The sequence below is a fragment of the Galleria mellonella genome, unplaced genomic scaffold (assembly GCF_026898425.1).
Source record: "Galleria mellonella isolate WM207_F2 unplaced genomic scaffold, CSIRO_AGI_GalMel_v1 utg64, whole genome shotgun sequence".
In the NCBI taxonomy this organism is placed as follows: Eukaryota; Metazoa; Arthropoda; class Insecta; order Lepidoptera; family Pyralidae; genus Galleria; species Galleria mellonella.
The window spans coordinates 8,088,958-8,110,060 of record NW_026442133.1 but is presented as its reverse complement, the minus strand read 5'-3'; the positions used below and the strand labels follow the sequence as shown (position 1 = coordinate 8,110,060).

The 21,103-nt window shown below is 31.1% G+C and overlaps 3 protein-coding genes across 3 annotated transcripts; all 3 read right to left on the bottom strand.

Moving 5' to 3' along the window:
* Positions 1 to 753: 753 nt before the first annotated feature.
* On the bottom strand, positions 754 to 1,513 carry LOC113512618 (histidine-rich glycoprotein-like). Its single transcript, XM_026896524.3, has one exon. It carries the CDS (start codon positions 1,477 to 1,479, stop codon positions 754 to 756), a length of 726 nt encoding a protein of 241 aa, XP_026752325.1. The 5' UTR covers positions 1,480 to 1,513.
* A 4,861-nt stretch (positions 1,514 to 6,374) lies between these two features.
* On the bottom strand, positions 6,375 to 7,169 carry LOC113512617 (histidine-rich glycoprotein-like). Its single transcript, XM_026896523.3, has one exon. The coding sequence runs from the start codon at positions 7,152 to 7,154 to the stop codon at positions 6,423 to 6,425; it is 732 nt and encodes a 243-aa protein (XP_026752324.2). The 5' UTR covers positions 7,155 to 7,169; the 3' UTR covers positions 6,375 to 6,422.
* A 5,599-nt stretch (positions 7,170 to 12,768) lies between these two features.
* On the bottom strand, positions 12,769 to 20,800 carry LOC113512646 (histidine-rich glycoprotein-like). The gene is made up of 2 exons (XM_026896563.3): positions 20,726 to 20,800; positions 12,769 to 13,514 (listed from the first exon to the last, which is right to left on the bottom strand). Exons 1-2 carry the CDS (start codon positions 20,769 to 20,771, stop codon positions 12,769 to 12,771), a joined length of 792 nt encoding a protein of 263 aa, XP_026752364.2. The 5' UTR covers positions 20,772 to 20,800.
* Positions 20,801 to 21,103: the final 303 nt, after the last annotated feature.

Sequence of the window (21,103 nt, the reverse complement as noted above, 5' to 3'; positions counted from 1 at the left end):
TATTTCAAATCTAATTTATACTTTACGAGCTTTTATCCGTGTTTTCGTCCGTGTGACCGATATGTGTTCTGATCGGGAGAAAAGGTAGCCTATAACCTCCAGGTCCCCCATCTATTACTATATCAAAATTTGTCAAAAAAGATTCAGAGGTTTAGACAAACGAACAAACTCACATTCACTACACTTACTGTTGCATTTAGTTAAGGATTATATAGTAAGTTTATGGCGCAGCTAGCAATAAAACTGTTAGCGAGTTACAGCTACTCATTTATTTAGAAAACTTCACGTGCTTATTAAATATACCGAAAGTTATGAGGCTGTAAGGGGCACCCAAAGTTCTATGAATGTCACTCGCGACATCGTATTTTTATTCCTTTGATATTTAAATTTTAAGGTTTCTGCTTTAATATTATTAAATATACAAAATAAACAGAGATGAAATAACTTAATCTTTCTTTAGAAAATTGTATTTATTTTGGCAGTAAATGAAATAAAAATATTGTCTACGTAAGTTTCTGCCTAAAAGACTAAAACATGTATTTTTAAGGCTCAGCGTACATATTCATATTTTTTTCTTTTAATAAATTTGCAACTTAGAATAAAATTTATATAGGAATCAAGAAAAACGCTAGAAACTCATAGGTTAAATAAAAATAAAATAAAAATAAAACCTGTATAAAATTTGATAATTTATATTTAATTCTACGTCATTTTTTTAGTATAAAAATATAATGTATAATTAATTATTTTAAACTAATGTCCTTTCTTCCATCCCCAGTGTTTATGATCCTCGTGGCCTCCTTTTTTCCCATGATCATGGTGGTGGTGGTGGTGTTCATGGTGGCTGCCCTCATCGTGGTGGCCTTTGTGCTCGTGGTGGTGTCCTCCTTTTTCATGATGACCTTTCTTTCCGTGGTGGTGTTCATGGTGGCCACCATGTTTGTGTCCTTTATGGAAGTGGCCACCTTTCTTGTGCCCATGTTCGTGGTGATGACCACCGTGGCCTTCTTCGTAACCGGATTCACCGTGTTTGTCATGGAAGTGTTTGTCCTTTTTAAACTCGTCTACTTTATGAACGCCGTGATGTCCTTTTGTGGAATGTCCTTTATGATAATGGCCTTTTTCTTCATATCCATGTCCCTTTTCACCCTTTTCGCCATGGTGATGTTCGTGGTGATGGCCCTCGTCGTGATGGTGGTGTTTCTTGTGTCCGCCGTGTTCGTCATGGTGTCCCTTGTGTCCTTCGTGATGGTGGTGGCCTTTTTTTCCATGTTCATGATGGTGGTGCCCCTTGTATCCTTTATGGCCCTTGCCGCCGTGTTCGTGATGGTGATGGGCGTGGTGTTCCTTACCACCACCTTTTTCATGATGATGTGACGCGGCGGGCTCGAGGTCGGCATCGCGTTTCTCCCTGAGGTCCCGTGCGTGGGCTACCGCTAGAAGTAGCACCACGCAGCTCAGCACTAGGGCCGCCTTCATCGTCGTACTGTTTCTGTTGCACTGTGATATACAATAGTTGTTATTATTATCGACAGCCACCTTTTATAGACACTGTTTGATTTTCTTAAAATTTCTATTGAGCAACTATTGCAAGCGGGCTCTGGTGTTTACACTTACTTTATTGCCAAGGTCAAACGACCGGTGGTAAAACAATGATTGAGCGCTTTTTACATTTCTAGTGTTCAAACTGAATGAACCCATTTTGAAAGATAATGTTATTAATACTTTAAATGGATATTTATTAATCAATCACGCTTAACCTTTCTTTGCATGATTTTTTTTATTGGTAAAATAAATCAAGGTGATGTAATTCATGTTCAAAATTAAAGGAAAAGTGGTTAAAAAAAAATTAACAGCTATGTTTTTTTTCTGTAATGGACATTAAAGTGGTATCCAGACACGATTAGTTTATAGTGAACTTATCTTTTTATATAATTTTTGGTCATTCGATGTTATGATGGAAATTTCCACCATTTTAATTGTTGTTACCTAACCTGTTTTTAATTGAATTTAAAAACAGGACAAGAAATTAGTTACTCTAGTGTGTGTATAATGTAAATGTGTGCATGTAAGAGTTCTGAAATTTATATGAAATTTAATAGTAAAAATCCCATATTGGTTACAGATAATTTTAATGCATGGATATTCGAAACTTTATTTTTGTTAAATTAGTTAGTTTTTTTTTTTATTAATTCTTGTACAAAATATTTATATTACATTTAAAGGGATAAATATTTAAAGTGAAAATTCTGTAATTTTGTATTTTTCTTTCCCTAATTTATATCATATTCAGATACAAAATAATAATAATAATAATAATATTATTGCCATTATTTGCAAATATGGTATAGAAATTATAATTCATCAATAAATAATATATTAATAAATAAATAAATACATTGAGCAGTATCTGTATGTCTGGCAATAGGTACAAACTCAGCTTTTGCTGGACTGATGTTCGTTTAGCATTGATTTTCAGTTCGCACCTACACGGGGCACCGTTTAACTATCAAATATTTATATATACGATTTATATGTAGATGTTACACAAAAAGAGAAGAAACATTTAACTATTTCAACTAAGTTTATTTCAATCTAACAGATCCACTTCAAAACGTAAAAATAATTAGAACTAGTAGTTTGTTCATTTGACCGTCAAATCGATTTTTGAGCTTATATTGCATAGATGAATAACGTGGTAAATATTGCTGAACAACTACTTAACAATAACTTAAGATCTGCTACTGGGAATCACCAATATTTTGTAAATAAATGATTATTATTATTATTATTATTATAAAAAAAACGTACTTGACTGTATCTTATTCTGACATACATCTTTTTATATATTTTTTTCTTTTACATTAGAGATGCTATATAGCTATGTACTTTATAATTGAAGGTACATTAGATAAATTATGAAAAAACTGTTTGATGTGAGCTTTTTTTTTGTGATTTGTTCCACTAGTCCTTTAAATTATATTTTTATTAAGTCATCATAAAGGTCTATAAGATTAACTTTATTTTAATTAATTTATGGTGCTGAGAGTGTTTTTAGCCTTTAGTTTAGTTTTATTAACCTCTTGCATTACGTTTACCTCTACAGCTTTACTATACATTTACAGTAAAACTGTAGATGACAATAATATCCAATAAAGACAAAATATGTGTATTTATTTATTTATTTTTTATAGCACAATAAAACAAATGGCGAGCTTAATGCCATAAGGCATTCTCCACCAGTTAAGCATTAGGTTAGTGTAGGCCGCTGTTCATAAAAATAATAAGGAAGAAAACATTCATAGTATAAAATAAATAATCACAGGAACATACAAGTACACTATAAATACACTGTATTTATTTTTTATACGATTTAAAAAAAGGAGGAGGTTCTTCATTCGGTTGTTTTTTTTATTTTTGTTATGTCATAACTCCGTTAGTAACAAAATGATTTGCAAATACTTTTTTTATCTGAAAGGATATATTTTCAGATTAGATCTATAGAAATTTTATCAAAATCAGTTCAGTAGTTAAGTTTTTTAAATCAATAACTAGTTTAGCCACAATTGAAGTCAGTTTTTTTAGAACACAATCTTAAAGTATAAGTTATAGCATCTGTGAGTTTTTAAATAGTTTAAATCTGAACATATAAGTAATATACTCGTATGTATGATATTAGATTTAAATATAATTTTTTGATTGATTTATGGGTGATTAAATAATAAACATTAAATTTTAAATAAAATTTTATCTCTAGGAGTATTTTTTTGTAATTTGTAATGTATATTTCGATTATAAGTTTTTTTTTTTTACATTACTTTCGTGATTGAGTAATAAACATACAATGATACAAACAATCAAATATCTTTACATACTTTTATAAATTTCATATTCCATATATTAATACTCGTATTAGGGAGGAAAGGGATTGTTAGTAATGGAGAATTAGAATCCCATTGCTAGCAATATACCCAACCAGGTCGACCTCCTCGCGGTTCTCCCTGGAAACTATCATGGTTAATTCCTGATGAATTCATCATGATGGGCTTACTGGCCTGTTATAATTATCATCTGCCACCCTTTACTGGAGCTCCGCCAGCGTATCCCGTTAGCGCAGGTGGAGTTATCATATTATTTTCACCCATCACAAAAAAAAATACTTGTATTAATAGGATATACCGAAACATCCTATGTACGAATGTAAAAGTTAAGAGTGGCACTAAAGATAACATCTAATTTTAAAGGAAAAGTGTGATAGCTGTTATATACTAGACATCACAAAGTATTATTAAGTACAGAAAATAAGTTAAACTATTTAAATTAAATAAACAAAATTCACTGTGATGTCCGATTTTTTCGAGATATTAAGTAACATGTGACTTGCAAATAACTTTCGGCGTAATAATTAATTTTCATTATGAGCTCAGTAAACGAGTTAAGGATGTTATCCAGTTATATCCAGTATATGTACCGGGATACCGTAGTGGCGTAAATTATGTATTTAACCCGGGGGAGTAATAACCTTATGATAATATAATTGGTTTAAAAAGTGCAGTACATGAAGGTTATTACATTAATATATTGCATATAATAATAATATATACGTACGAATCAATACAATATCAATAGGGCTGTTTGCATTTTGACAGAAATGTATTGAATGATTATAAAATTAGGGGTGACTAGTTCTAATCACATTTTGTAATTTTATTCAATAAAATATGCTTTCATAGAGTGTGTGAAAGATGATATGACCAAAATAGAGTGAATATTGAAACGACTGCAAATATATAGCTCAAAAATAATATGGGATAACACATGTTTTTTTCATCCTTAGATAAAGGTAACGAAATTTGGTTTTATAATGTATAGAAATAGTTGTTTAATATTATATTTTTGATGTTAATTAGTGTTAAAATGACTTAAGTACATTTATTGCTGAAAAAATGTTATGATAAATAAATGTTTGTTTAGTACCAAATATTACAAATTGATTATATTCGATTCAATTATGTCGATTATTTAAAAAATTGTGAAAGATTGTGAGAGTAATATTTTGCATACTAATAAAATAAATATCTTCGTTACTGTTATCCCTAATGGAGAGGAATTTATCGACTTAAAAGATATAAATATACTTATCTGAATGCAAGTAATATGTATTGTTATATTTGACACAAATTTTAGTAATGGCGATCAAATTCAAAATCACCTTAGTTTTTCTTATGTCGTAATTAGGAAACCACTGTCCATCAGATTACGACGGTCTAAATAAACATTCAATTTTTTTGTATCAGTAATAGTTTTATTAACCATCGGCAATGTGTTGTGTGAGTATTAATAGTGATTTAGTTACTTATAAACGGAAATATGGTTTTAAATAAATTTTATTTGCGTCAATACATGAAAAGAGCTATAAAATTAGATGAAGCACGAGATGTGTGAAAGAATAGAGGCCTTAGGCACTGTTTTTGCTGCCTACCATTGGGATTTAGCATGATGATAGATAATAAAGCCTCATATATTGTATGTGCTTAATATCGTATGGTTATTCTGGTCATTGGATTTAAGATTAATCAATAAAATTAAACATTTAAAGATTAATCCGTGAGGTCACTCTCGAAGTTGCCGACAGGAGTTGGTATCTATTGAATATTAGCAGAAAAGTAAAACCTAGAAAACTATCAACGCTCTTAACCATGTTGGGAAACGGTTTGTTAAACTGGTAAATGTTGCGTTAGCCAGTTCCGATTTAGTTTGTATTTGAGTCGAGTTTTCGGCTGCGTTGTTTTGCTTTGTCCTATTCCGGTTTCCGAATATCTTTGTTGTTTGTGACAATTAAGGTGTTGAGGTTGAAAGCTTAATAAATTTAGGACTATGAATTAAAATAAGCATTATTCCATACAAATACTCCTTTGATAAATTTAAAATCAAATGAGATAAGTAGTATAATTATTTTATGTGTTTTTGTGCTTCTAAAAATAGTTTCATTTGACCATTGTGATAGTTGCTCAAAACGAAATTATTTTCTTAATAAATATCTTTTTGCAATATTTCTAGTTTGGTCTTTAGATTTTTAGAGCTGTCATGATTAGTTAGTGAGTCGTAGTTAATGAGTACATTTTTATATAATTCAGAAATATTTAAGACAGATGTAAAGTCACAACGCAACAGTTTTAAGAGATGATAATTCAGATATATCTTATCACGAACTTTCGGTTTTATGTTTCACAAGCGGACCTAGATGACTGAGTGTAGAATCCATAGTTTCAAATGACTGAAATGATGATGATACATAATTTAAAATCATGAAAACTAAAAGTTATTATTTAACAATTATTTTATATCGTAAAAACATAATAACAAAACCCGTTTGTAACAATTCAACAATAATTAACAACAAGTGTGGGTATTCCCACGGCTTAGTGGCCCTTCTTGTGTCCCCAATGCTTGTGATCTTCGTGACCTCCCTTCTTGCCATGATCATGATGATGGTGCCAATGCTCATGGTGGCCGCCCTCTCCATGGTGGCCTTTGTGGTGATGATGGTGACCTCCTTCCTCATGATGGCCTTTCTTGCCATGATGATGTTCATGATGTCCACCATGTTTGTGTCCCTTGTGGAAGTGGCCTCCCTTTTTATAGCCGCCCTCGTGGTGATGTCCACCGTGGTGTTCATGGTGTCCCTTTTCACCATGATGGTCGTGGAAGTGCTTGTCTTTCTTGAATTCGTCATGTTTCTCAACACCATGGTGACCCTTCGTGTCATGGCCTTTATGCCAGTGACCGTGTTCTTCATGACCATGCCCATGTTCACCCTTTTCACCGTGGTGATGATGGTGATGGTAGCCCTCATCGTGGTGATGATGCTTCTTGTGTCCACCGTGTTCGCCATGGTGTCCCTTGTGTCCTTCATGATGGTGATGTCCATGTTTTCCATGGTGATGTTCATGGTGACCCTTGTGTCCTTTGTGGTCATGACCACCGTGTTCATCGTGGTGATGTCCGTGGTGTTCATGGCCGCCACCTTTGTCCCAATGGTGGCCGTGGTGCGAGGCAGCAGGCGCCAGGTCGGCATCCCTTTTCTCTCGAATATCCCGGGCGGTGGCGACTGCCGCGAGGGCAAGAAGCCCGAACGCTATTATTAGCCTCATTGTTAATCACGCTTGTTGCAGTTGCTGAATGATAGTTGCATCGATGGCAATGATTTTATATACCAATAGCACTGCGACTGTTAGGTAAGTTCGCGTTGGATAGTGTCAAGGTTGATAGTGTACGGAGATTTCCACTTCCAGGTTAATAATAATTTGATATCCGATATGAGCTACGAGTATGATATCGCACTCATCCCTTACATGAAATACATCTCACTACATAGATCTTATAACTGAACTGAAAATAATTTCTGTTTTGTCGCAACAAGAATAATTTTCTGTTACAGTTTTAATAAAACAGCATTATATAACTTAGTCTTTTATGCGTTCCACGAAATAATAATAAAAATGCATTTCATTATAATCCAACAAGTAATAAAAAACAAAGATGTGTAACCATTGTTCATATACATTATAATATCTACTCGAGATTATAAAATGAAAGCTGTGTAGAAAAAGTTGAATATGCAGGCGTTGTGACCTGATTATCTGTATGTACATACATATATGGTGTTAATAGTTTTAACTTATTTATAATATTTATAATATTTTAACTTAGCGTACGATAGATCAGTGTGTCGTTAATTAATTGATCATTGGATTTATTTTAGAAAACAATACGTACTTGATTGTTAACTATTTAATTCAGCATGGACGAGAATCGCGGTCCTTTTTTCAAGACGTAAAGTCATAAAGAATTGCTATAGAAGCTGATAATAAAAAAATTGCGACTTAATTGACTATTTAATATTATTTAATAATACTTAATTATTTGTATGTTTGTTACTCAAACACGTTTATGTGACAGAATGGATTTAAATGAGTTTTGATAGACGGGTAGTTTACACTCTAATTTAATATAGGATATATTATATATAGATTCACGCAAAAAAATTGCGAAGAACAGCTAGTCTATTAATATATTTGTTTTGTCAATCTTATATCCGAAATGGTAAAATGTAGGCGTATCAACATATATCATGTTAACTTTATTATTGCGTAGGACCTTATTGTAAATTCAATATTGAATAAAATTAATATTATCTTTACATTACATTACGGTGATACATAATATTTTTTTATATTATTTGATGATGATGAAATTTTTATATTATTTGATATCGATAAATGTTCAGTTTTGTCATTTGGTCGATTAAAGGACCCCATTCATTACCAATATCGACTTGAATCCAAATATTTATCGAGAGTTACCTCAGTTTACGATTAGGGTGTGTTGATGAGTGTGGACCTATTGTTTCGAGAACATATTATCCAAGTGTGTAGTAGTGCATTTAGAGCCTTAAGCTTCGTATTGCGACACGCACAACATTTAGATAATGTAGAAGCAATTAAAATTCTTTATAATGCTTTCGTACGGAGTAAGCTGGAAAATAATGCTATCACCTGGAACCCGCATGAAACCAAATATACACAGATGACAAAAAATTACAGAAAAAGTTGCGAGTTCAGAACTGGACTTTTTTCATTGTACTGCCATAGAGTTTCGTAGGGCGGTAATAAATTACGGCATTTTTAACGTTAATTTGTTTAGTATAATTAGAATTTATTATTATTATTTTTTCCATTTATGTATTATTAAAATGTTCTACTTTGATTTCTAAACTTTGAAAATTCTTTAGAATAGGTAATAAATTTATAATAGGTCACTTAAATTGTGTTATACAGCTTATATTTTAAATAAGTAAGTTGAAAATAAGTAACTAATAATTATTATTGTTATATTAATTATTTAAAAGATTTTTTACACAAATATTACGTAATTATGCTATCTTTATATCTGCTTTAAAAGAGTTCTAGAATTAAGTTCTAAACTGAAATATCTCTGGAAGTTATAAAATCGTAACCTACATTTTGTGTTGCAATATTTTCTAAAAGGCACTACTATTCCGATTTAAATCAGACTCTTTTACATTAATAATAGTTAAAAAGTTGGAAGGTAGAAAAAGCAAACTTTGCAAAACTTCAGTGAATAATATATTTTTAGCATCTCTCTTCAGTCGTACACTCTTAGAGTGGTCGTGGTTTTTACAATGACAGTGGATCGATGAGGCTTTCCTTCGCAATTGAGGTCCTCGCAATATGTCTCCATCTACTTCTGTTCACCGCCGGGCGAGAGCATTCCACAATAGACTGCTGTGTGGCGTTTTGATGAGGTCAGTCCATCGCGTTGGTGATCTACCCATTTTTTAGCATACTGCCCATCTAATTATAAATAAGTATATATACCTCTCTCTCTCTCTCCACCTAGTCTGTTATATTTGTGGTCGACTCTTCTTGTCATTTTTTTTCGCGAGACAGTTCCGTACCGTCTTCCTCACCTTTTTGGATCGGTATGAAGATTCAGAACTTTTTTGGTACCTAATATGATTCTCTGATCATTTCATAACATGGCTATACCAGCTCAGTCGTCCTGTGGTAAACTTGTCTTTCATGGAAAGGACCTTAAAACTGCCAAGAAGGTTGTTATTCCTCATTCGGTTTATCAGGGTGATTCCTTCTGTCGTTTTCAACATCTCCAATCATGCATACCTTTGCACTATAAAAATGTTGACGTACTATAACCCAGTAATTTCACTGCCATATCTGACCCTACCCCCTACCCCTTTACCCTTTAAACATAAATACTGTTGTACAACTGTAGTTGTTTGGGAGTTGTCACTTATATATTAATAACTGGTGGAGTTAAGCTCGAATAAATAGTTTGACAAATCCTGTCTGCAGTATAAATTATATATTGAAATTCAAATCATCTTTATTCAAATACAGTTGTTTACAAGCATTTTTAAATCGTTAATTTTTTATGAATGCAAGGTTCAGAAAGTTATTATCTGTTCGGAAAAGCATGCAAGAAATTCGATAATTACATGGTCGTTAAATACCCGTGCATGATCGACTAACACCATGCACATTTGTCATTCAAGTAATCGTTTAGTGTGTAATAGGTTTTGTTCAATAAGCTTTTTTAAATAATAGTTTTAAATTTATCAAAAGATAGATCCATAACATCGTTATAAGGTTTTATATAACATGTTTGAGCATGTAAAAAAAAATATACTAATGTATATACACATATTTGCTTTTCTATAAAATTCAAATAAAAAAATATTTTTTAAATCCCCAACAACATCATCACTTATAACCATGTAACTTAAAAAAAGGAGGAAGTACTCAATTCAGGTATATTTTTTTATGTTTGTTACCTTGTTATTAGTATTGCATATCAATATATACGAGTATATCTTCCATCAGATGTGCTTGCGATAGTCAAAAATACTTACAAAAAATAAAATACTTTTTTTTTTAAATATGACGTCTTGTTTCGATTTAAAAATGAAAGGGTTGTAAATTTAAGTGCATTCGAATAAAGTCACGAGTATGGCAGCTAATTCAATTACCTTATACTGCTAGCAAGTTCCCGCTGTTTCGCACACGCCTGTCAGTCTAAATATATTTTACGTACCTTTAACTGCAAAAATGCTGATCTACTATATAAAATTTTACCACTCACGGGGTTGAATTTTCAATGTTTAAAATACTTTATTTAATTGAATTTTGACAATCTGTCCATAGACTTAACATTAGTCAATTAAATAAAATTATTTCACACAACAACAAAATTACTTTTTTATTTTTTGTTTAAAACTCACTAAAAACCCTAATTGTATACGATGTATCTTCATGATGTACCTTGAATGAATGAATGTATATTTATTTGCAAGAAATACAGTAAATATATAGGTGTTAAAATAATATTAAGTCCACATATTTTGCCACAATTAGGCATTAAAAATTTAAAATACTTAAAATACTTATTTTTTATTTTTTATCTTTCTTTTTATTTTTTATTCAGCTGACTCAAAAAGAAAGGGGATATCAATTCGGTTATATTCTTTTTTGTTTGTTGTTTTTATGTTGTTTATCTCACAACTCCATAAGTTGTAAACCGATTAGAAAAAATACTTTTTTATCTGAAAGGATATACTTACAGTTTCATAGAGATTTTATCGAAATCGGTTCGGTGATTTAGTTTTTTAATCAAAATAATTGGTTTTGTCATAACTGAAGTTGTTTTTTTCTGGAACATAATTTTAAATTATTTAATATTAAAATATTTCTTGATACCAAGATTTTACTGTGACAGAACAGAAACATCTGTTTTTCATCCGACTTCAGAAAGAAAGAGGCTCTCAATTTGGTTGTATTTTTTTATGTTTGTTACCTCTTATATCTGAAAGGATGCACTTACAGATTGCTCTCGTAGAAATTTTACAAAATTGGTTCAGTGACTATTAAATAGAATTGAAGTTTTGAGATCAAAATAACTGGTTTTGTTAAAATTGAAGTAAGTTTTTTTTTGTTGAACACAATCTTAAATTATATTATTTATAAATTATTACATAAATATTTTTCTATGAAAAAGTGTCTTTAATGTAATATTTATCAGGCTATTATAGTTTTTCAATTACACTAGTATTGATTATATCTATTATTAGTATGAAAGTTTATAAAGATGTTAAGATTCCAAACATATAAACTTTCAAATTTATTATATAATACAGTGGAAGGATCTGCATATTTTTGTTGTACCGCATATAATTTTGTTTTCACGAACAGGTATTTAAATAGATGTCGAAATTTCATGTACGTGTTAATTTTTATACATATATAGGCTCAGAAGAGCTTTAAGATCTTATTTTAAATTGCAATTTAGAGTTTCTAATTGAAACATATAAAAAAAAGTTACAGAACTGAGTGAAAGAAAAAGTGTAAAGTTATTGTTATCAAAGGTGTTTGTTGTGGTTTGCCATTAATTAGAATTTGTAATAGATATCATACGAGGTACGAGGCGAGGAGAGCAAGCATAAGGAGAAAAATACGGCTAATTTAGTTTTTAAGTGACCTCCAGAAGAAGCAAGTTATTTATCGCTTATATTTTTTGTGGCGGCGTATGCCATTACGTCATTAATGTTTTTAGCTCTTACATGTTAAACCAATTTTTTGTGGATTAAAACTGACGTTTTTTTATGAATAATGTAAAACAATACAGACACGTTTTATTATTTTAAATTTCAATATGCATTTACAAAACAGTCTGCGCTATTGCTATACGCAGGCGGGGTACCAGTGATGGATGATAGATGAGGATAAAAGCAGGTCAGTCGGCTCATCGTAACGAATTACTCTAGAATTAACCACGTTGGTTTCCAGGGGAAACCGCGTAGAGGTCGACCTGCTAAGGTCATTACTTGCTAGCAATAGGGCTGTTAGGCCTCATTATTAACAATTCCTTTCTCCCAATGTATTTGTGTTAAGATGTTAATATTTATTCTTACTATTTTGTTTATCTATCTACAATGTATTGATTGGGAGATAATGAAATATTTTGGTATGGAGAAGTTATTTAGGTATGTTTTTTGTTTTGTTCTTTTGTAATGTAATCTTACCAAGCTTTTAATACAAAACTCGTAATAATACATAAACTAAACACTAATTAAGCAAAAACACATTTTATTCCCGTATCACAAAATATCAACAATAACAAAGCTCAGATATCTTTTAAAATATTTAACTAACTTTATTTGTATTATTTTTTTCATTTATGTCCTTTTTTCCAATCCCAACCTTTGTGTTCTTCGTGACCTCCTTTACTGCCGTGACCTTCATCGTGACCCCAGTGTTCGTGGTGGCCTCCTTCATCATGGTGACCTTTGTGATCGTGGTGATGACCTCCCTCCTCGTGATGACCCTTTTCGCCATGCTCGTGTTCATGGAAACCATCATGTTTGTGTCCCTTGTGGAAATGGCCGCCTTTCTTGTATCCACCTTCGTGATGGTGCCCACCGTAACCTTCTTCGAAACCGGATTCTCCGTGCTTGTCGTGGAAATGTTTGTCCTTCTTGAATTCGTCTATTTTGTGAATACCATGATGACCCTTGGTTGAGTGTCCCTTATGAAAATGACCCTTTTCTTCAAACCCATGACCTTTCTCTCCTTTCTCGCCATGATTATGTTCATCATAGTATCCTTCATCATGGTGATGCCCTTTCTTGTGGCCGCCATGTTCATCGTAGTAGCCCTTATGCCCTTCGTGATGAGAGTGTCCTTTCTTGCCATGATCGTGTTCGTGGTGTCCTTTGTAGCCCTTTTCTCCGAATCCACCATGTTCGTCTTGATGATGTCCATGATGTTCACCACCGCCACCTTTTTCCCAGTGATGGGAAGCCGCCGTTTCGAGATCAGCATTCCGTTTGTACCGAGTATCCCTTGCGTAGGCCGCCCCCACTACCGCTAACAAGCACACTACAAGAAAAGTTCTCATCTTCTCCTGCTCTCCTGTTTCTGTTAAGCAATAATTGCCAAATGATATCTGTTATCGATTTCTCTCAGCTTATATAGTTATTGGCAATAATACAGTTGTTTTAATGTCAGGGTAACTAGAAATGACGGTCACAGGCGCGTGTCTGACCCGAATTAGTTTTTGAAGCATTATCTATTGACAGTATTACTAGTATTTAATTATTTTTTAACTCAATATTGTTTGTACATAAATTTATAAATATAATAGTAATGTTACAAAAGACAAGTCAGACTATTTTTTATTACTTTATAAGTTTAATTTATTTTCCCTATATATAACAGTAATCCTTAATTAGTAAATGGGATTATTAATATATTGATTGATCTTGTACGTAAGAAGTATCCTAAATATTTTATTGCATAGCCTTGTATTTAGAAATCTTAAAATATTATTAATTACCATCACTGATAGGTAAAGTCTTTTCTCAACGCTTCCCAGGGTTGCAGGCCATAACGTCTTCATACATACTAGGTCAGCCGCGACTTCGTCAATATCTTTGATTGACCGAGACAAAAAGTAATTTTCTCCGTTTGAAATATCCCGTGTATACAAAATTTTATGACAACTTACTAAGCCATTAAAGTGCTGAGAGGTAACAAATAAACAAATTCACTTCAATATGAAATTTAATCTTATATCTCCCTCGCTGTTGTTCTTGAACTAACAGATAAATTATAACTACAAGGAACCATATTTCACTTTGAACATTGTAAGATATAAATTCAGCTAACTTCTATTATTCTTCTCCTGTCTTTGAACTAGAAAGTGGTAATTATATATATATTGTATGTTGGTACTAAAACATTACTTTGTAAAAATATAAATAGTTTTACACAGGTGAAATAGAAATAGTTAGCATGCTTTGCAGGGAGTGTTCTGAAACTAAACATTTTTACCAAAGAAATAATACAGCATTTTTTTTATCTTAACTTTTAGTTTGGGTTAATATGAGAGACTTAAAATTTGTTGTTGTTTTTGATTTTTGGAATCTTGAAATTATCGTCTTAATATGTTGTATAGCAGGATAGATTTACATTCTTAGTTTTACATATCGCTAATATTTTCGATTTTATCTGTATCTTTTTTTTTACTGCCCGTATAAAGGACGCCACCTTTCACCATCGTACCTTCGGCAGGGAATCCATCCTTACGCCTTAGAACCAGAATGATCACACACAGTGCGGTTTTAGAGGAGCTCCCTTCCGTGAACACTTAGTTTGTGCAATGATCTTCTTGTCGAGTCTTTTTTTAGATGGGGTTTTTAAAAACAGATAGATAGATAATAGATAGATAGATAAACACTTTATTTGAGCCATTTATGACACACGTAAATTAACAAATGAGATTATACTATCAGATTATTAAAATTTTTTTAAATATAAAACAAAACAAAAGTAAAGTATGGAAATATGTTTTCACCAAGTGTGTCGCAGTGACCTAAATAGGCTACAACTCAGCGATAGTTTTGCTTAAAAGCAAAGCACTGATTTTCAGCTACAGCCTGAAGTTAGGCTACACGGACGCGTACAACAAACCCAGAGTGTAACTTGTGTGGCCAACTTAACAGCCAAAGGTAAAATTGTATTATATAGATACATACTTACACAAATGATGCATAAATAATATATTTCATTAATTAAAAAACATACAGTATGAAAAATTCACCACAATAATTATTATGTTAAAAGCAGTCGCTATCAGGCGACCAATCCAAGTTTTTGCTTATTTAATAAATGCTGCTTTAATAACTTTTTAAAAATTGATTTGGTTGCAGCTAGTCTCATCGGAGGGGATATGTTATTCCAGCATTTAGTTGCCTGGTGGCGAAAACATCCGGTAAAAGCGACTGTCCTATGGTTATGAACCGAAAAGACATATTAAGGTTTTTTAAGGGTTGGCAATGCGCGTGTGACATCTTTGGTATCACACGGTCATAGGCTAGGGTAAACCTGTTTACCATCAGACTGACTGTATGCTTTTTCGCCACCATAGTAGAATAAAAAAAGGTATAATTTACCAAAAGTATGTTACATTTGCATGCTGTTTTAATGAGACTATATATAGTTTTTTACCTTTATATTGGACTGTTTATTTTATTGATCTTTTTTAATGAAATTTTATAATATAATATTTGTATTTTTTTTACAATAACTGATGGTATTTGAAAAAAATATTATTAATATTATAAAATAGTTAGTTGATGCTCGTGATGTTTAATTTTATCGTGGATATAGATTCTTAATTATCACATTGGAACTATTACTGGGATGACATGTAGGTTTCCTATATGTTTAACTTTGCATATAGACAACCCTCAAAATTGGTACTTGGTAATTTTATAAATTTATAAAATAATTATATAAAATAGAATAAAATATAAATAAAAGATTATTTAATTAAGTTCATTAATTCAAATAAGTATACTTGTTTACAAGCGCTTTTAAATCGTCTTTTTTTATGATTCTGTTATTGGGTTTGGCATGTTTTTATCTACTGAGAAGAACTCACAAGAAACTCAACAATTACTCTTTTCAAATTATTAAGTACAAGATAATTTAATATTTATATGGGTACTGTGACATTAATTAACATTAATTTATATTTATATGTATTATTAAGTGAAAGATTAACAAGCAAATATGAGCAGACTAATCTTCATAAGGAGCATTCGTCCACAAGTATGACGGATGAGCTAGACATCATATTTTAGAGAACTAAACGACCCGGCCCATCACGCCGCCACCACTCAGGACTTTATAGAGAGTATGACTAGCTTCAAGTTACTTAAATATATTATGAGTAGAAATTATGTCAATACACTACTTATGTAATTATCTAAATACCTATATGTTACTTGTACAAGAATTAAATTTTAATTATTGTACTAGGCATTATTTTGCGGTAGTTTATTTCACTGGTTATTTGATTAGAATTATTTTATTCAATTCCGTTACCATTAGTGTGTGACTGCCTACACACGAAGATTTACCATCACTATTACTATTAGAGCTTCCACATCTTTCCATAACAACCATTAATTTCCAACTGGTATTTTGTTCACGCAAGTTTTGCGACACGTGTTTCACCTCTATCTGAAAAAAGATTATAATCTTTTTTTAGATAAGTCTAGGATACACTTAAATACGAGATTATTATAAAACTAGATTATTATTACGAGATAATAAACTCCTAGATTATTATAAAACTACCAATTTACCAAGAACGAATTACTGATCTATATGCCCCGTATTCTTATCAATTAGCGTTATAGTAGATCTTTTTACTGTGGTGTTAGTATAATGTAGCACCTTAGCGTAGCACCAACTTGTTTATTGATGCAATGGGCGTTCAGTAATACTGACCGGTTGTATTGTCTCTTTGTTATTAAATGAAGAAAAAGAAGAATATTTTATTTCAACTAACTTTAAAAAGAAGCAGGTTCTAATTTCGGTTGTATTTTTTTATGTTTGTTACCGCATAACTCTGTCAGTTCTAAACCGATTTCAAAAATACTTTTTTATTTAAAAGGATATACATACTTACAGACTGGTCCCATAGACACTTTATCGCGATCGGTTTATAAGTTTAATTTTTGGACCAAAATAACTGGTTTTGTCACAACTGAAGTCAGTTTTCTTTGCTGGACAAAATATTTATTTATTATTGAAGAGAAACTTTCAATAGACACTTCAAATTTTAATCCGTAAAATAGTTATTGAAATTTTGTGATTATATTAATTTTTTTTCTAGAGTCCATTATATATTTCTATGGCAAATTGGAGATAAAGAAGACTGCGGAAACTAACAACTCACTACCCACTAAAGGTTTCAATAGTTCCGGGGTGAGTTAGAGGCGAGTGTTTGCTGCCTTTAGAGTGGTCGGAATGTAGAAAATCATCTGTCCAGAAAAGATTCGTACTTTAGAATAAAATGCCTATCTATTCATGTTTATCTATACTGTACTATCAATTATGATGAAAATGGGTAGAATAATAGCGTTGACCTTGAGGAAGGTCATTAATTACTGTTATGTAATGATATAATATTATGTAATGTATGACTGTGGTCCTCGTTTATTAATAAGTTGGTATAAAGTTCGTATGGTGTCGTTATTAAAACTTGGTAATTTGTTAATTGTCAGACTGTTCTCTCGTTTTTTTTATACTTTTTTTTTCATATAAGTGAGTAAATTGATCTTAATTTAATTCAACTTTAAATCAGATCTTGCTGAAATAATTTCAATTTTTTTTATAAATATAATACAATTTTTGCATATAAAGTATATAAATAATAAGACTACATATATATAAATAATATATTTGTAAACTAATATAACAACGACAAAAAAATAATAATCACGTCTCTAGAAAAAAAATGAGTATTAATATGTAAAGTTGTATTTAATTGGACAATTAAATTTTGTTGGGCTACTCAAAGCACGTAACCTAAGCTTGAGAATCGTCATTTTGTAATAGTCTTCTTAAGTATTTTTTTCTCTAGCCGCGTATATAAGCAAGTATTTTGAACCCAATATGTATAAAAAAAAGGAAATCCTCCATTTAGTTGTATTTTTTTATATTTGTTATTTCAGAACTCCGTTATTTATAAATTGATTTGGAAAATTCTTTTTTATTTGAAAGAATATTTATCTCATCGAAATTTTATCAAAATCTGTTTAGTAGTAGTTTTTATAGTTAAATTATAACTAGTTTTGCGACAATTGAAGCGGTGTTCTTCGTGGAATAAAATCGATTATGTACAGTATATTGTATAATATAGTACACAGATTTTCTGCAATGTGTCTAGGAATTTATTTATGACTATTTGTATGTAATCCTTCGCTTTGCCCGAAAAAAGAATAAAGCCACGGAACTTTGGATAAAAAGATATGATGTGTTTATTTAGGATATTATTATGGTCTATGAAAGTACCCGATTTTATTTCAATCCGTTTAGATGTTTAGCGTGATTGAGTAACAAAAGCTTTACTATATTTAAACATTTTTCGAAGTTTACTAGCATATTTCTTACATTTTATAAATAATCTATAAGTATGTATCTACTTATTACGGATTTACGAAAATGGGGCATATGTTTTAGTGATTTAAATTACATTAGGTATGTATATAACATGATTAGTCAATAAAAATTATATGAAATTATTATTACATAAAATATACACAACATGATTACGAATAGTCTGAAGAGATGAGACTCGACTGGCCACTGTTTTCACTGAAGTCAAGGGCGCTTCGTGTCAAGGTGTTGTTGCGAAGGCGTCGCCCCCATTTTTTTCAATAAGTTTTGTTTGAATAAATTTCTTCTGAGCTATTTCTTGCGTCACAATTTCTGGTCCAGCGCACACGAATCAGTCGGCAGGTGTGAACGTAGCCGCTGGGATTTAATACGTATTAAGACATCCTATAATTTTAATTATTTACTTATCGTATATATATTAACATTATTTTTTAAATAAAACGGATAAAAAGGTTTTAATTTTAAAATTGTAATATTTTTTTTACTTTTTTAGGTAAAAGGTTAATTAGTATATAATGAAGGTTTATTACTGATTTTTTATTGATGTATTTGAAGACTAAAAAACTAAGACGTATTTTTGAATTTTTCTAAAAATAATTTACTGAAATAAAACAAATGCAAGTCGGATTTGCATAACGGTGTTCCGTATCTCAACTGTTAAGTAATTTGTTTACGGAAATTAAAAGGAGTAACGTAATATGGTTCAGATAATTGTCATCCTATCTGTATCATTGCAAACAACAACAGTGTTATATATAACTGTACAAGTTCAGTGTAGATACGCGGTACGGGGTACATATACTAGTAAGTTACATTCGATTGGTCGTCCGTCAGTAAAAATAGACATCAATATTAATAAAACGTGTCAGACGCAAGCTGAACTCACACGTCGATGGTTTTATATATAGATATAATACAAAATGACCCTACGTATTATACAATTAATAATACGTAAGGTAAGGTAATAAATATATGGAATAGATACCTAAGTGTTATTATATAATATATTAGTTTGAGCTATAATTGTTTAATTAGGATCTGAACCGCCCAAATATTGTGGTTTTTGGAGGTTTATTAATAATTCCTCAAAAACTATGCTAGTTAGAATCAACATAGTTTTATTTTTCCTGTAATATTCCTGTCATATACCGTTATAAACTGTAATTATATTTTTTTTTGTTTTACACACTTCGGAGATAAAGTAAAGTTAAGCAGCATAAAAATAATTAAAAAAACGGCTTTAGAACATACAATTAGAAAGTCTTTTCATTTGATATTACCTACACCTGGAGTATAATTTCTTTTCCTTTTGGACTACTTAACATAGAAAAAGAATAAAATATTTTTTTAATTTTTTTTGCAATATATGTAGGCGAATTATTTCGAAAACTATTCCAAATTTAGAATTAGTAGTTACTCATATAAAGCGCTGGTGGTGATGGATGCTCGGATGCACAAATATAAAATATAAAAATAGTACAAAAGGTTCCTTTGTACAATTTTGGTATAGAACCTTAAAAGTGACTAATTTGGTTACTGTATTTTTTATATTACTAATTGCCTTATTAAATATTCGCGTGAAAGGAATTAATCTCAAAGCGCATTAGCTTTGAGATTTTTCAACCCTTACAGTTTTATTACCAGAAGCGATTGATTATAATTTTTATATATGAATAATAGGATGGACATATAACTATCATACGAAAATAAAATATTATATGCAGGTGTTTTATTTAATAACATATTTGTATATTTATAGTGAGACCTAGGCGTAATGTTCAACTTTATCCATTTTAATGCGTACTGATAATACTTGTCTATAATTTAATGTCATAACTTCAATATTGCCAACAAACAAAATAAATACAGTGTAAATGAATCATATTACGCAACATATTATAGCCATGTTGTTTGTGGAAATCACGTAGCGCCAAAACTAATTACATTGTAGTCTCTGGTAATCCGAGCCTAAACTGAACCGAGCCCGAGTATTAATCCGGACTCGCGAAATTCTATCAGGCTATGTCTTGATGGAATTTCGCGAGTCGGCGTCAAGAGGCGGTCAGCCTGACTCACGTTCTGGCAACTTCTATTTTTAACCGATTTCATATAATGTCCTTGTCTAAAGATGTATTTATTAAATACTAGCGACCCACCTGACTTCACATGGTTTCTTTGAAAATAAAATACAGCCAATGTCATCTGCTGATAATGCACCTATCTATAGTTTGTATAAATTTTTAAAATTCCTCTATTTATAATATTACCAGCAGTTTAAATAATTGATATAACATACGTATTGCCAGACTGGAAAAGCAATAATAAAAACAAAACAAGAAAATAGCTGCTTTAGTAGAACTATGGTATCTATATACTTACACACTAGAATTTATTGTAATCATTTTAATATTATCGAAAGATAGGGGATTCGAGTAGACTAGTACTTCCAAACATTAGCTTGTTATACAGTTTGTACGAGTCTATAACTGTAACTGTAATTTACCTATTATTGGTTATTTGATTAGAATTATTTT